This window comes from Sinohyriopsis cumingii, chromosome 5 (genome assembly GCF_028554795.1).
Source record: "Sinohyriopsis cumingii isolate HCF-2022 chromosome 5, ASM2855479v2, whole genome shotgun sequence".
NCBI classification, from domain to species: Eukaryota; Metazoa; Mollusca; class Bivalvia; order Unionida; family Unionidae; genus Sinohyriopsis; species Sinohyriopsis cumingii.
Window position 1 is genome coordinate 98,830,707 of NC_142965.1, and position 16,143 is coordinate 98,846,849.

A 16,143-nucleotide genomic window follows, 5' to 3' on the forward strand; every position below is an offset into this window, starting at 1 on the left:
GTGTTAGGACTGGTCGGCCTGGTTTCAGGATAATGTGACAGGGTGGGACATCATGCTATATGTCTGCAGCATGACACTCAAGTGCTAGACATGCTATAAACTGCCACATTGCAGACATCATAGCGATATGACTAAAACATTGTTAAAGCTACATTAAAAACCGAAATCACACACACACTTCCTTAATCATAAAAGTGTTCTTTATTGGCTAGCAGGAATGTTATGCCAGCAAGGTCACCTACCACTTCCAACGTTGTGCCAGGCAGATCTCCTGACAATAAATGGAATCATTTTTCTGACAAAATATTTATGAAAATTGATCATTTTCATTATTACACAAATTATCAGTACAGAGAAAAGTAATTATTTTTTTAAAAATATTTGGATATTTGAGTCAGTGATGGTAGGTTAGGTCTGCACTTTGCAATTTCATAATGGTTTGCACATTGCCTGCGGCAAGATGGGCTTTATGGCCCATTGGAATTTTCAGTAAACAGCAATTGATGGTAGAAAAACTTAGAGATTCGTCAGTTTCAAGTAGATCTGTTCATTTTCAGGCCTTAATTGTGCAGATTTTCATGCTATAGCTTCGTTGGAAATTGAAATGTTACTTGCAGTTGCTTATTTGAATATTCAGACTGATTTGTGTTTGGATGCATACAATTCTTGTTAAAACTCAAATATATATATATATATATATATATATATATATATATATATATATATATATATATATATATATATATATATATATATATATATATATATATATATATATATACCTTAACAGTAAGTTTCATATGGATATTTGGATTGAATTGAAATATTTCAAAATCAACCATTGAAAATACTTTTGAGGTGAAATGTAATTTTGAGTCATGTGTTATTACAGAAAGTTGGAAGCTTCCTGACTTAACTACTTGATGATTTTCTGCTGCTGCCCAAAGATTGTGTCACTTTTTCAAAACGTTTGTGAAAACCCTGCTTAATACACTGAACAAAACAGATGTTTGATTATCAAAAGGAAGGAAGACATGGGGTCAAATTTCTTTTTGTTGAATGAAATCCTTCAAGTTCCCTTGGGAACACCAGGTATCAGCAAGGAATTAATATATTTACATGGTGCTGATAAAAATGTATTCTCTTGGCCATTGGCCCCATCATGAACACATAGAACAATCTGATTAAAAGGATCATATTAGATTATTGTATGTCAATCACCCTAGGGTATAGATGCAATTAATCGTGAGAACTTTAAGAATGAAACAATTTCTTGGTGACAACAACACAAGAATGTTATGGGGAAGGCTTGAAATTAAAATTGACAGCACTTTCTATATTGGAGTTAATTGCTGCTAGATCAAATGGCAATTATTGAATATTCTACTCCTGGTGTTTGTGATTTCCTGCTGTGTATGCTTAAGTGTTTCTTATTTTACATTTTTGCTGTAATTGTTTTAAATGGAACAGGAAACGCCATAAAAAGTTGTGCAGAAATGAACATGGATTAGAATTAGATAATCATAAATAGGAAATTTGATCCTGCATAATGATGACTGGTACCACCTTTGTACTTTCTTGTCAAAGAATTGACAGTCTTAAAATAGAAAAGTGGATATTGGGATGAAGGAGAATAGAAATTATGATCTTTGTAAATATTCAAAGTTAACATCGACACCATATATTCTTGCTTATGAGTCCAACTGCAAACTGCAAAGACCTAGATCTGCCATCACATAATGTACTGAAAGATTTGGGTCTGTGCAGTTTGTAAGGAGTAATCGGTGGAACAAACAAAATAGACCCTGATCTTCAGGCACATTATGCCTTGGCAGATCAGGATCTGTATGGATTGCAGTTGGACTCAACTTATAGGCACATTTATGGTATTTACTCTTAGTTCAATGTAAAGAAGAGCTTTGCATTTTCAGGTCATTCAGCTTAACTGGATTTATGTGGACATCATTTGGATTAATGTGCTGTCTTTTGTTTTATTTCATAACAAAAGTGGAATACAGTGTTGTGATGTTTTGGCTAAAGCATTACTGACTTCAAATCCATTTCTCAAACTCTCTGGTATTAAGAGTTGAAAAGTGTTATATGTTCATTTAGTTTATATCTGTTCTTATTTGATCAGACTTGGCCCTACTGGTTTGCTAATTATGATTTTGTAATATCATCCACATTAAAACAATACGCAAGCTGCTGGTTATGATGTTCACAGAGGTCTTTGTTTAAAAGAGTTAGAGTTATATGAAATCTCTCACTTTATTGTTAGGAAAAAAATGTCTCTTCAGCCTGTTTCTTTTTGTATGCCATTTTGGTTCACCTGAACTTACTTAGCAATGTATAGCCAGGATTTTGCTGATGTGCCATTAACCTACATACATACATTGTTACATACACACACATTATTTGATACTAAAAGGTCTAAACAGGTCTACATTAACCTACATACATACATTGTTACATACACACACATTATTTGATACTAAAAGGTCTAAACAGGTCTACATTAACCTACATACATACATTGTCACATACACAAACATTATTTGATACTAAAAGGTCTAAACAGGTCTACATTAACCTACAGACATACATTGTCACATACACACACATTATTTGATACTAAAAGGTCGAAACAGGTCTACATTAACCTACATACATACATTGTCACATATACACATTATTTGAAACTAAAAGGTCAAAACAGGTCTACATTAACCTACATACATACATTGTCACATATACACATTATTTGATACTAAAAGGTCTAAACAGGTCTACGTTAGTCTACATACATACGTTGTCACATATACACACATTATTTGATACTAAAAGGTCTAAACAGGTCTGCATTAACCTACATACATACATTGTCACATATACACACATTATTTGATACTAAAAGGTCTAAACAGGTCTACATTAACCTACATACATACGTTGTCACATATACACACATTATTTGATACTAAAAGGTCTAAACAGGTCTACATTAACCTACATACATACGTTGTCACATATACACACATTATTTGATACTAAAAGGTCTAAACAGGTCTACATTAACCTACATTGTCACATACATGCACATTATTTGATACTACAAGGTCTAAACAGGTCTACATTAACCTACATGCATGCATTGTCACATACACAAACATTACTTGATACTAAAAGGTCTAAACAGGTCTACATTAACCTACATACATACATTGCCACATACACATTATTTGATACTAAAAGGTCTAAACAGGTCTACATTAACCTACATACATACATTGTCACATACACACACATTATTTGATACTAAAAGGTCTAAGCAGGTCTACATTAACCTACATACATGCATTGTCACATACACAAACATTATTTGATACTAAAAGGTCTAAACAGGTCTATGTTAACCTACATACATACATTGTCACATACACAAACATTTGATACTAAAAGGTCTAAACAGGTCTACATTAACCTACATACATACATTGTCACATACACAAACATTTGATACTAAAAGGTCTAAACAGGTCTACATTAACCTACATACATACATTGTCACATACACAAACATTATTTGATACTAAAAGGTCTATACAGGTCTACATTAACCTACATACATACATTGTCACATACACACACATTATTTGATACTAAAAGGTCTAAACAGGTCTAAATTAACCTACATACATACATTGTCACATACACACACATTATTTGATACTAAAAGGTTCAAACAGGTCTACATTAACCTACATACATACATTGTCACATACACACACATTATTTGATACTAAAAGGTCTAAACAGGTTCATCCTGATGATTTGAGATTAAGTTTACATAAATAAATTGAATTGTGATTGCTCTGTGAATGTAAAGGAAGTTTTTGTTGAATCTTTCTAGTAACTTAAAAGGAAGCCCTTCTTTATTGTTCTACAAACATCATCTTTGATATGAATAGAATAACCACTCTTCTTCCAGACTATTGAATAACTTCAAAGACAATATATTTACAAGCTGGAATCAAGAGTGTCCTCTCTTTGAATTTAATAATGGCCAATTTCATCACTTTAGAAAGATTCAAGAACTCTTTTATTCCAAAATATAATGACAGACAAAATGATGCTTTCTCAGACTGACAGAAAATGTTTGTTTGTATTTTTAAGAAATTGTTGCTTGACACGAATGCCGATTATGGTAGCTTTATCGTATAAATAGAAGGATAACGGGACCGTTATCTTATAAATGGAAGGATAAAACAGTACATCATTGTTAAGAGCAGATAAAAAGCAAAATATTTTAAAGGTGGCAGTCTTGCTTTGAATTTCACATTACTCAGAACATTAGATGTAAAAGCTCAGCACTTAAATGGTGCTTGACTTTTTGTGGATTCTTGGAGAGAAGTTTTTTTAGATGGTATAAATGATGCGATTATTTAGTGCGTTGGCATACAGTTTTGAGTAAATTGGGAAACAATGGACAATTCATCTGCCAGTAATCAAGTTATGTCAGGGAAGGCAGAGTGTCTAGTCAAAGTGATGAAGTTAAACATGGATAATTTGATTGCTTTGTTTGGGAACAATTGCCTGACCACTGACAGTCTTTGAGTGCAAATAAAACCCTGCCAGTTTCAATTAACATCATGCACATTGGTAAATGTTGGATGAAGTGAATGAGGTTTATTTGCAAAACAACTCTAAAACAACTTGCATAGGAAGAAAAGCAGTTTTCAGGATGTAATTTATGGATTTCCAGTGAAAGATTTGCCAATCATTCTTGGAGCATACAGTGTCATTTTTCAGAATTCTCATTGTCAGAACTGGATTTTAGAGAACTTGGAAGATTTCACCACTTCAGAGTTCATGGCATCATTATATGAAATACAGATCTACAGGTAGTGTTTCAATGCAAATGTATTTATTTACAACTCATCAGCTTTTCTTTTTTTCTTCTTCTTATCCTTCATTCTTTCATTCTTTTTACTCTCTTGTGTTAATAGAACAATTTTTTTCTTTTTTTAAAGCCCAAACACATATGTGGTTGAGTCATATAGTCCTACCAATTTGTTCATCCTTCCATCCTGAAGTTTTGTCATCATGTTGATAGGTCAATTCTCAGGCACTGTTGTGAGGCATACTTGTTACATGACCACTTGTATTATAGTAGGTGTGATTGGTATACCAATAAACAAGTATTGATTGATTTTGCATGCCAGTATGATTACAGGTGATTAATATTTACTCAGTTAGTTCAGTATTAAGTGTTACTTTCAATAAATGTTCAGCTTAACATTAAATATTATGTTGAATAAATTGAATAAAATCAATAAGACCTGTTTTCTGTATGAATTTGTCAATCACACATTACAGGAAGTAAACAAAATCAGCTTACTAACCCTAATGTCTTGGTGCCACATCTATTTGCACAACCCATGGTGCCGTAGTGAAAAGAAAAGGCTTGATCTCATTTGGTTTTCTTTACCATTAAGTAAAAGTATTGTACCAGTTATGTGGTATATTTTTGTCAGTTTTGAAAAGAATGGCAGAACGATTTCCCAGTTAGTTTCAAATCCTATCTTTCGGATGCCAAAGCTATGTGAACACAGTCTAAAGGTACTTGTAAACATGCTTGAATAACATAAAATGTGTATTGTCAATACATACTGTGTATCTAAGTTGTGTATTGTGTTACACAATATATGAAGCGAGAGGCCTGTACCAATCTCAATATCATTAAAAATAATATTAAAATTCAGTGTTTAAGTTTTTGAAACTTTAAAGTCATACAGCACTCCTTACTCTAAGTCTGTCTTTTCATTCATGCTGCCATATAACATGCTGTAATGAGGGAATACAATACATTGTTATTTGCTCCCTTTCCAGGTGGTGGTCCATGGTGAAATATGTAATAAATTTTGTGTAATGACCACCGAGTTGCAGTATGGAAGGTTGTGTCAGGGTCTGGGTGGTGGAGACATTTAATAAAAAGCATTGTGATTTTCCTTGACAAACTTTAAAGTAGCTCTTTTTTTGTGTGTGTCTCACATGATACTGAAAAGCTCACATAATTTTACACTCCTTCACAGTCTTACTTGTGGCACTGTATATCACTTGATAGATTTTATATGCTTGGAATTTTTTTTCTTGGGTTATTTTGAACTATAAGACTAAGCAAGTTTATTTTTCTTAGGTAAATCTATGGATGGAATTAGTCATTATTGTTGATTCCACAAATGCCTTTATTTTGTGTTATACATTAAATTTGAACCCAATGATAGCTTAATTTCATTTTGCATGGACACCTCAGGAAATATAAAATCTTGCAGACTTTACTGAAATCTCACAGAATATTTTGTCAAAGTACACAGGCTGGTACTCTGATGTCAAATCTTGGTACTTTTTATATCTCAAAAGTATGACAAGTTCGCATCAGTAACTGAAAAATGAAAGAAAATCCCATTGAAAAGAAGTTTAAAAATTAACAATTTGACTGCTTTCTTTTTGCCTTTTAGTATACATGTACATTGGTGTTTGTATGTATGTGTTTGTTTGTGTGTATGTATATATATATGTGTGTGTGTGTGTGTATATATATATATATATATATATTATTTGCATTTAACGATCAGAAAATTAAGAGCATCCTTGCAAACATTGACCTCTTGTCATCCTACAGAAGTTCTTAGACACTGAAATCAATTCTTTATAAATCCTGTATACCATGAAAATAAATTCAGTTTTGTTTCCTGTCAATATCTTTTAAAGAACTTTATTTAAATGTTTACTCATGTCCATCAGAATTTGACTGAGTTGTGACCTCAGTTTGACTTTGAAGTTTTGCTTATTCATCATGAATTTTTGTTCTGCCTGCTAATGTTTGTAGTACCTAATGGATTGAAACTAAATTTGGTATTGAACTTTGAAAAATGTCATTGCTATATTAAACCCTTGATATTACAAATTCTTAAACATTGATTTATATGCCAAAATGCAGTCTCAAAATGCACAGAAAATAATAACCAAAAAAACTTTGTTAAATGAATGTATAAACTGAATCTGGAATAATTGTATCTGTACCATTAAATGCTTGTGCTCTTTCCAAAATGTTTAACATTTGCCATAAAATTCCATATATACTCGCTTATAGTAAGTCCAGTCTAATTGCAAATTGTGGAGACCCAGTTCTTCTGCTTCATAATGGACTGGAAGATCAGGGTCTTTACATTGTGTTAGGAGTAACAAGAACAAGCAACATATGCCATGATATGATAGCACATTATGTTTTGGCAGTTCAGGGTCTGTGTTGTTTACTCTTGAACACAACTTAAAAGGGACTATAGATGGTATATGAATCTAGCAAATGTTTGGTGCAAATTCATCCCACCCCCACCCCCAAACTAATGCCAATTATGATAGTCTGCCTGTTAAATTCAATTTCTGCCCATACAAGTAAATTTTTTATTTCTGTGTTCATTCCTTTTTTGTACATGTGATAGAATCAAAATCTCTAACCAGTAAACTTAAAAAATTTGATTGCTAGGTCATATTATGAATTGGTACATTTTTATCAGCCAGCATTTAATATTCTTCATGGAGATTGAAAACAAAATAAGTACATTGCTTTGCCATAATATGTATTTTCTTCATAGTATAATGTAACAGGAACTTTTGAACTTACATTAGTTTCTCTAATGCCAGTGTTACAATAATAATTTATTAATGAGTCTGAAGATTGGGGGCCCTGAGTGGCCGAGTGGTCAAGAGAGCTCACCATTATGGATCATTGCCATCTCACCTCTGTCAGTGTGGGTTTGAATCTCAGGTTCATCCAGTGTGGGTATGTGAGATAGCTTGTTCATAGCTTCTCGTGGGTCAGTGGTTCTTTCAAGGGTTTTCCCTGGTTCTTCCTCCACTTTTTATACTGTCTGCCATGTATAGCCTATCTTGTGCTGAAAAATGGCATTAAACCCTACAACAACAACAACAAGTATGAACATTGTCAATTAATGAAAATAAAAGTTATTAAAAAAATACATGACAAATTTATGCTCTCATAAATAATTTATACCAGCTTTAAAATGGATTATCTTGTATTATATTGTTAATTGATATATATTATATAGGGATTGAAATTAATTTATTTTCATGAAAACTTCAGACAGTTTATAAAATACAAATGCTGCATATCTTTGAAACACACAGTTCAATCTCATCACTTTTGCCACTCACCTGCACTTGCTTAAAATCAGATATCCAAGCATTGTTGAGCTGGTAATATTTCTTACTCATTTGTTCATGCATTTCAGCATTTTGCAATGAATTGAACAAAATATATAAACTATGTCCTTAAATATTCCTCTTTCAACATCTTGAATAATAAAAGAACAATTATGCACATCAACAAAAAAATCAAAATAGTATTGTGTCTTTGTTTTGGTCAGTCTCTTCATCTTATCTCCCCTCTATCAAAGGTTCAGAAGATGTTATAACCACCTGTAAAGGTTACAACACCTAAAATAAATCTTACATTTGGTCTTAAACTCCCAAATTCCAACCATAATGTAATACATTAACAGCTTGTTTTGTACACGTGTCAGCTGTTCTTTAACAATTCTAATCTTGATGCTTTACCATAGAGTATCATCTCAGTGGTCTTTGTACTGGAGGACCATTTCCAGTATGCAGTAGGCTGGTTCTGGCTGATGTTGCTAATGTGTTGAAAGAACATGTAAAAAGTACCATGGTTTTATTTTATATTTATTTTTATATAAAAAAATCTTTCTTTTCAAAAGCAGTATCCTTTAAAACGGTAGTTTTGTATTTATAGCCTATTCCAGTAGAATCGAATGTATGCCTGTTTTGAATGTATGTAATTATTTTAATGTTGCATCAATTGATTTAATATTTTGCATTGATTGATTACTGTAATAATTTGCATATTAAATTGACATTCATCAATGTTTATTTATATCTGTATAGTAATTAGGACAATGTTTACTTAAATGTGACAATCATTTGATTTTAAAGGAGTATCGTATTTGTTTCAAAGACAATTAAAAGGCAGTTAACCCTGGCAACGAGTTTATGTGGCTGGTGGTAGTAGCCTACTGCCAAGCTCCTTAGCGTCAAAGTCATGTAAAATACACTAAAGTGGGTGGTATTACAGAATGTTAGATGTAACTCTACAATGATACCACATCGTCTGGAATCTGGAATTTCTAGTGGCATTACAAAATGCAGAGGGAAAAACCTCATTTTTTGGATCCAATTCTTTTTCTTACCCAAAATTTACCCGTGGTCTGAATCCAATTTTGTGTCTGGATTTTATACTTTTTGGTCTCAGATCTATGAACTGCAAACAGACAGATAAACCTTTGCAGAAAGTAGGAAAAGATGGGCATTTGGAATAAAGAGTGGCCACGATACGAAAATAATGGGTCCATTTAATCAACAACAAAAAAAAACAATAAAGAACTCCAACTGTTACCATTCTGCTCATGCGCAAGCCAAATAGCCAATGAAAAACGAAGTTTCTAAGACAACTAGGGATTATGTTATTGGAAGATCACCTGGAAGTTGATGTATTAGGATATATTCAGAAATAGCTTTCAAAATGTGTTTCCTACTCAAATTTCAGGCAAAAACAACAAAAACCTTCAGGGTTTTATGTGTTAAATTGCTATTAAACACAAACTCGGTCTCATCTTGTATTGCTCACTGTTAAGCTTTATTTTCATCCTCTTTTGTGGAAATAGTGCCTGGTTACTTAGTATAAATTCTTTAGTTCTGCATTATACAACGTTTGGTTGAATACTGATTGTAGAAAATATTCTGAATGGCTTTATTTAGTGATATTCTTGACCAGAACCCTCTTTTGTAAACTTTCCTTTGATCTAAATCTAATAATTGGACCAATCAAAGCTGGGATGCCATCCATTCTGATTTTGGCAGAATCACTTCTGTTTTCAATTTTCATGCACATGAAGTTCTGTATAGGTAAACTTTATCCTGATCACTGATTTATTTAGATTATAAAAACACTTCTAATGCCTAATTTGAATTATTTTTTATAAAGTAGACCTTTTTTCACAAAAGAAATTAAATTTTTGACTGATTATATATTGTGTCAGCAAAGCTTAACATCCTGTTTTACATGAGTAAGTTCAGGCCATATTTCACACTGAAAGTGACCAATAAGAATTATACCCTGACTAAAAGACTGTGGTTCAGGTATTTTAGATGGAATATGCAGGGAATCAGTATGAATTCCTACTGTATATACTTGCTTGCAAGTAAAACTTCAAACATCAAAGAACCTGATCTGACTTAGCATAATGCATTTGTAGATCAGGCTCTGTGTTGCTTGTTCTACACTGATTACTCCTAACAAACTGCACTGACCCAGATATGCTGGTGCATTATGCAATGGCAGATTTGGGTCTTTGTAGTTTGCTGTATCTGTAGGTTTTAATTATGATTTCCATGTTCAGAGTTACATGTATTACTTGAAATAATGAGTACAATTTTGGGATAGTTTATACAGGTCTACTTTTTTATATAAAAATGTGTCACTCTCATAAAAATTTAAATTTTTAGCACATATGGCACTCGTATTTTACACACTGATTATTTATAAACGTTATAAAATCACTGCATTGAACATATCTTTCAAAAACCGATTATTTGTAAAATTTCATCAGGCAGTTGACATTATATTTGATTAAAAAATATATGTATAGAAGAAAATTTGAGTGGAGTTCTTTGGTTGTAACTTTGCAAGTTGGACTTATAACTGTTTTCAGAAATATAATTACATGGAACTGGAAAACAATGCTCAAGAATGTAGAGTACTTTATATATACTTGATTATAAGTCCAGTCCAACTGTACACTGCACAGACTTAGATCTGCCATCACATAATGTGCCATCAGATCTGGGTCTACGCAGTTAGGAGTAATCAGTAGAACAAACAACATAGACTGTAATCTGTAAGTGCATTATGTGATGACAAATCAGGGTCAGTGTTTTTTGCAGTTAGACTTGACTTAAATATGAGTATGTGTATAATATTTCCTCATGGATGTTATTTTTGTGCCTGAAATATGCCCATATGCAGACTTTATGAATGATTTAGATAGAGTGGGGCATGACGTGTTTTTAATGGAATGTAATGTTATTACTGTAAAGAAAAGTGAGATATGAGGTGTTCTTGATGGAACGTAATGACAATGCCATAAAGCAAACTTTTTTTGTGGCACTTTAAGGTTTTTATAACACATCCTTGTGTTGTATCCAGAAAGCTGAAGACCACAAGTGTAAATGTATTTACACCTATTGACTGCAAGATGATTTTGAGTTGTGAGAAGGTGACATTGTAATGTCTGAAATCCAGGATTACCCATGCCGTATCTTTGGAGGAAGCATATAGTGTTGCGGATATCTGTTCATCTTTCACTGTCCTATCCTTTTCCAACTCTCATAGATTTTCTTTCCGCCGAATAACTGTTGAACGACCTATTGGATTGGAATCAAATTTATATGAGGCTTATCATTAAGAATACCAAAGTAATGTCTGATTGGTGGAGCGCACGAGGACTCATCTCACATTTTCACAGGATAGTGTTTAGGTACATTACAACAAATTAATTTCTTCTCTGTCCTGATCATTAATGTGCAAATGAAAATTAAGATTTTTCCTAAATATCTTGTACATAAGATTTCTATTTCACGATTGTGTTTTGCTGTTGTTTTTAATGGCACTTTTAACACATTATTGTCTACATCATGCTAAGTGCCTTTCACAAGGACACACACTGGGCTGAGCTAAGTACGGTGCTGGTCAGAAAAATAATGTTTAAAAAACATCTTTGCCACCAATGGAAAACACTTAGAGCACAATGTTTTCTTTTGCAAATGAAGAATTTTTGTTTCCAGTTCCAGCATTTGTTTTCCTTTTTTTTAAAAATAAAATGATGTCAATTTGATCATGTATGTTTACTTGGCGTTTGGTGCACAGGATCAAATATTTATAATTACTATCCTAAATGATATAATTATTTTAATTTCTGTAAATTCTGAGCAAATTCATGAATGGTGCCAGATAGCATATTGTGTTTGAATGGACAACAAACATTAACAAAAGTTTTAAAGCCCAATTTGATTATCACTTGAAATTGATGTCTGACCATGACCATGACCCAAATTATAATAAAATATGCAACTTGAGCAAGTTCCAGTACTAAGATTGTTCACAGCATTAGGTATGTATGTGACAGCAGAGTGTATTACCAGAATTGTATATGCCCATGTAAATGATCACCCTTTTAAAAAGTTTTAATGATAGCTCCTATTTTTTTCTCAAACAGACTTGAAACAGCATGATATTACAAATCCAAATATGATGAGAATGACCCCAAATATGCAGATGAGTTGGATGACTGGTTGAAGAATTTAATCATGGAATACATTATTTTTAAAACTGCTATAGGCCTGGAGACCAAACTGCCTAATTACATTAATTACTGTATGCAACTCTTTGGTCCAAGTTTTTATCCTCTTTTCCAGCATTTGCAAGGTTAGGTGTTTGCCATTTCAATCCAGTTGGTTTTCTCAGAGCTTTCCAGTTTGCCAAACTGCTCAGATCACCTCTCACCAACACAGGAACCCTCATGAGCGCCAAGTCTCACTTGCAGCTTTCTATAGAGATGACAGCATAAGCAAGGTTTTGACTTTTTGGACCCTGTTGTGCTCAGGTTGTTGACAAGAAGCTATGTACAGTAAATACAAGTTTGATATATCTACATGTACTTTAAAGCAACATTTTGATGTCAGTTAATTTCTTTTGCAGAATGAATGATGTGATAGTGAAGGTGAATGATGCCAATGTGGTGAATGTAACACACAGTGAGGCGGTAGAGGCGCTGAAGAAGGCAGGAACAAGGGTTGTGCTGGTAAGATAAATCATTCTTCAAAATAATTTACTCTGCTGCTGTCATGTCAAAGAAAATGGTAGAGAATTTTAGCTTAGTCCACTTGTGGCTCAAATATTTTGGCATTCAGTAACATAAATAATAACCAAGTTACAGTTGTAAAACTTGAAGGATTTTCTTTGTTGTTCTTGTTGTTGAGTTTAATTATAGTGGCATGCATACAATTGTGCATGTGCCACTTTTTTCTGATTGCACCGCAGCCTGCTATTTGTTCCTGGGGAAGGGAATGGTGCCACCTCCCCCAGGCTTTTAAGGATTCAAGGAACCCTGATAGTTTGGCCTCAATCTTTGAGTCCATAAAGGTCTCTTACAGTTGAATGGTTGGCTGTCATTAGTGGGAAGGAGAGCTCGGGAATGGTCCTGCTTGCTTTACATTGCTGGTTTCTTGTTGCATTTGCCTGATGTTTCTTGCGAATTATTTTCGATTTTTTTTTTCTTTGTTCATCTTCATGTAAAGATTCAACGGTTTAGGTGTCCTCCAAGTAATATATCTGATTTGTGGGTTCTGATCATAAGCTTGCATTTCATGATGAAAAGGTTGGAGAACACAGGGCCTGGTTCATTAAGTCATTTAACACATTTTCTCTGATTATCTGCTGTTGTAATTTTGTCTTGTAAAAACTTAGTTTAGTTCCAGATTTTGAAGTAAAATACCCAGTTCATTAAATTTTAATCTGGAGCTTTGACAAGGCTTGTTCAGAGGCAAGAAAACTTTGCGGAAGGGGTCAGGTGGACAGTTTGCAGCCATCATTGTATAAGTTCGTAAATTTTGAAAACCCATGGATTGTTATGGCACCCCAGCAAGTAACCCCAGCTCCAAACTGTTTTCAAGTCAGATATTTTTTTGTGCTCAGTTGGTATAAAGTGAGAGGAAATATATGACTCCCTTGGAATGGCATGCTGGGCAATCACAGGTTGAACTCAGGCAGTTGCTGGTATTTGTTTACAGCAGGTTCTTACATATTAAGCAAGGTTAATTGCCTTGCAAAAATAACAACAATCAAAAGTCAAACTTCAGATTTCTAAATTCATGATCTACAGTCATGACTTCTAGGCCATGCTGCACATTGAAAAATGAATTATACCCTTCAAAGAAATGTTAAGTCCCCATAATTGTATGGACAAAATTGTTCTATAGCACAAGAGCGAATAAACTTATTAATTTACCTATTCATATGACCAAATTAGCTTTTTGTATGGCCCTGTGTCATGCATCATCCACCATCGATTCTTTGTTGCATTTGCTGTTTTTAACTTCTCAAAAACCTTAAACCTATGTCAACCAAACTGGGCTGATAGCATCCTGGCATGAAGAACTTTTGAGTTTATACAATTTACACCAATCTGCCATAAATTATGGCCACTGTTACAGCTACTTCACAAAACTCCTCAGCATCATTTGATAAAATTTTACAGAAAGAATCCTCACATAGTGGACTTTCAAGTTTGTAGAAATGATACTGGTCCACTATCAAATATGGCCATTACTAAAAACAGATAAATCTTGAAATGACTTTTCAACAAAACCACTGACTAGATATTTACCTAGTTTAATTGAAAGCATCTTGGCATGAAGATGATGCCAACTCATAGTCTGTCTGATACAGCCACCATTACTAAAACCATAAAATTCTGTCAGGGACTTCTCAAAAGCTGATAGCAGAATTCAATCAAATTTGAGTGACATGATCGTGGCCAGAAGGTCTTTTAAATTTGTACAGATGTTGCTGGTTTACAATAAAAAATGTGGCATCATTTACTAAAATAGAAATATCTTGACATGACTTCTTAAAAACAGCTGAACAATAATTTGGCAAATTTGACTGGAAGCATTCTACTACAATGGCCTTTAAGATCATTACAAATGACACTGATCTGCTGTCAAATATGGCCACCATTACTAAAAATATGAACATCTTTAAATGGACTTCTTCTCAGAACTTGCTTAACGGAAATTGATCAGATATGATGAAAAGCATTCTGGCTTGAAAACCTTAAAAGTTTGCCCAAAGATGCCATTTGACACCACATATGACAACCATTATTATATAAAAGAAAAATCCATTAAACAGCTTCTTCAAAATGAGCCAGCAGAATTTTACCAACTATGAAGAAGGCCTCCTGACATAGAGGACAATGATGCCAGTTCTCTATCCAGTATGTCTCCTATAACAAAAACATAAAGAAACCTTTAATAATTTGTGAGAAACAGCTAAACAGAATTTGAGAAAATCTTAACAGAAAGCATTCTTAATTGAAGGCGTTGAAATTTATGCCACAATCAGGTAGGTCACTGTTGCTTAAAGTTGAAAACCGCTACAAAAAGGTCTTAACTTCTTGGCATAATTTTCTTTTGCTGTAATTTGCTTTATGAAAGTCTTGTGGACATTTGATGGTAATGTTCAGGGTACAGAAAATTTATATAAGTACATATCTTACTAAATTTATAGTGATTAATCTCGAAGAGTTATTGACGTTGCAGGTGTCTGGAATCTTTAAGTTGTAAATACTTCTGCATCAACTTAGGCTGCATGTAAACCTTGACCATAACTACATTGACATGGTGTAATATATATGGGAAGTTTGGTGTACATTTATTTTATAGCTGTAGAATATAGTCACATTGCATCTGAAGTTAACATTGTAATTGTGGAAGCATTGAAGATATTTCCATTTGATAAGCCCACAGTGTCTGTCATGTAATTTATTTTCTAAAGTAGAGAGGGTGGTAGGCTTTTTATTAGGTATGACTTTTAAAAGTTTGTCTATATTTTGATAAATTTAGGATAGATTTATCATGGGGTAATTACACAGCAGGTTCTAGATCACCCTGGTGGTGTTTTGTCCCAACTGCTAAATGCAAAACTAGTTGAGGTTTAAGATCATGAAACAAAATAAATACCCTCTTAAAATGTTTCTCTTAGATTAAATATCTTCAGTATTTAATGTAGTAAAATCAAATTAATAACTAAGACACAAACATTGATTTTGCATTAACAAACAACATTTACATCCCCCGTTGATCGGGAAGCTTTATTTTGCACCTTTACCATCTTACTGTTTTAATTTCAACTATTTTTTTTTATATCGCTGGTCGATATGAGACTTTTTATAATTTTTAAAAGATTATACATATAACATTTTGTTT

General features: G+C 33.2%; 1 protein-coding gene across 5 annotated transcripts in view; it reads left to right on the forward strand.

Moving 5' to 3' along the window:
* LOC149799849 (disks large homolog 1-like) overlaps positions 1–16,143 on the forward strand; it is a 286,339-nt gene that overhangs the window by 142,665 nt on the left and 127,531 nt on the right. For all 5 annotated transcript variants that reach the window (XM_089959274.1, XM_089959275.1, XM_089959276.1 and 2 more), the window contains one exon: positions 12,854–12,956. In XM_089959274.1, coding sequence (XP_089815400.1) covers positions 12,854–12,956 — 103 coding nt within the window. The remainder of the gene's footprint in view (positions 1–12,853; positions 12,957–16,143) is intronic.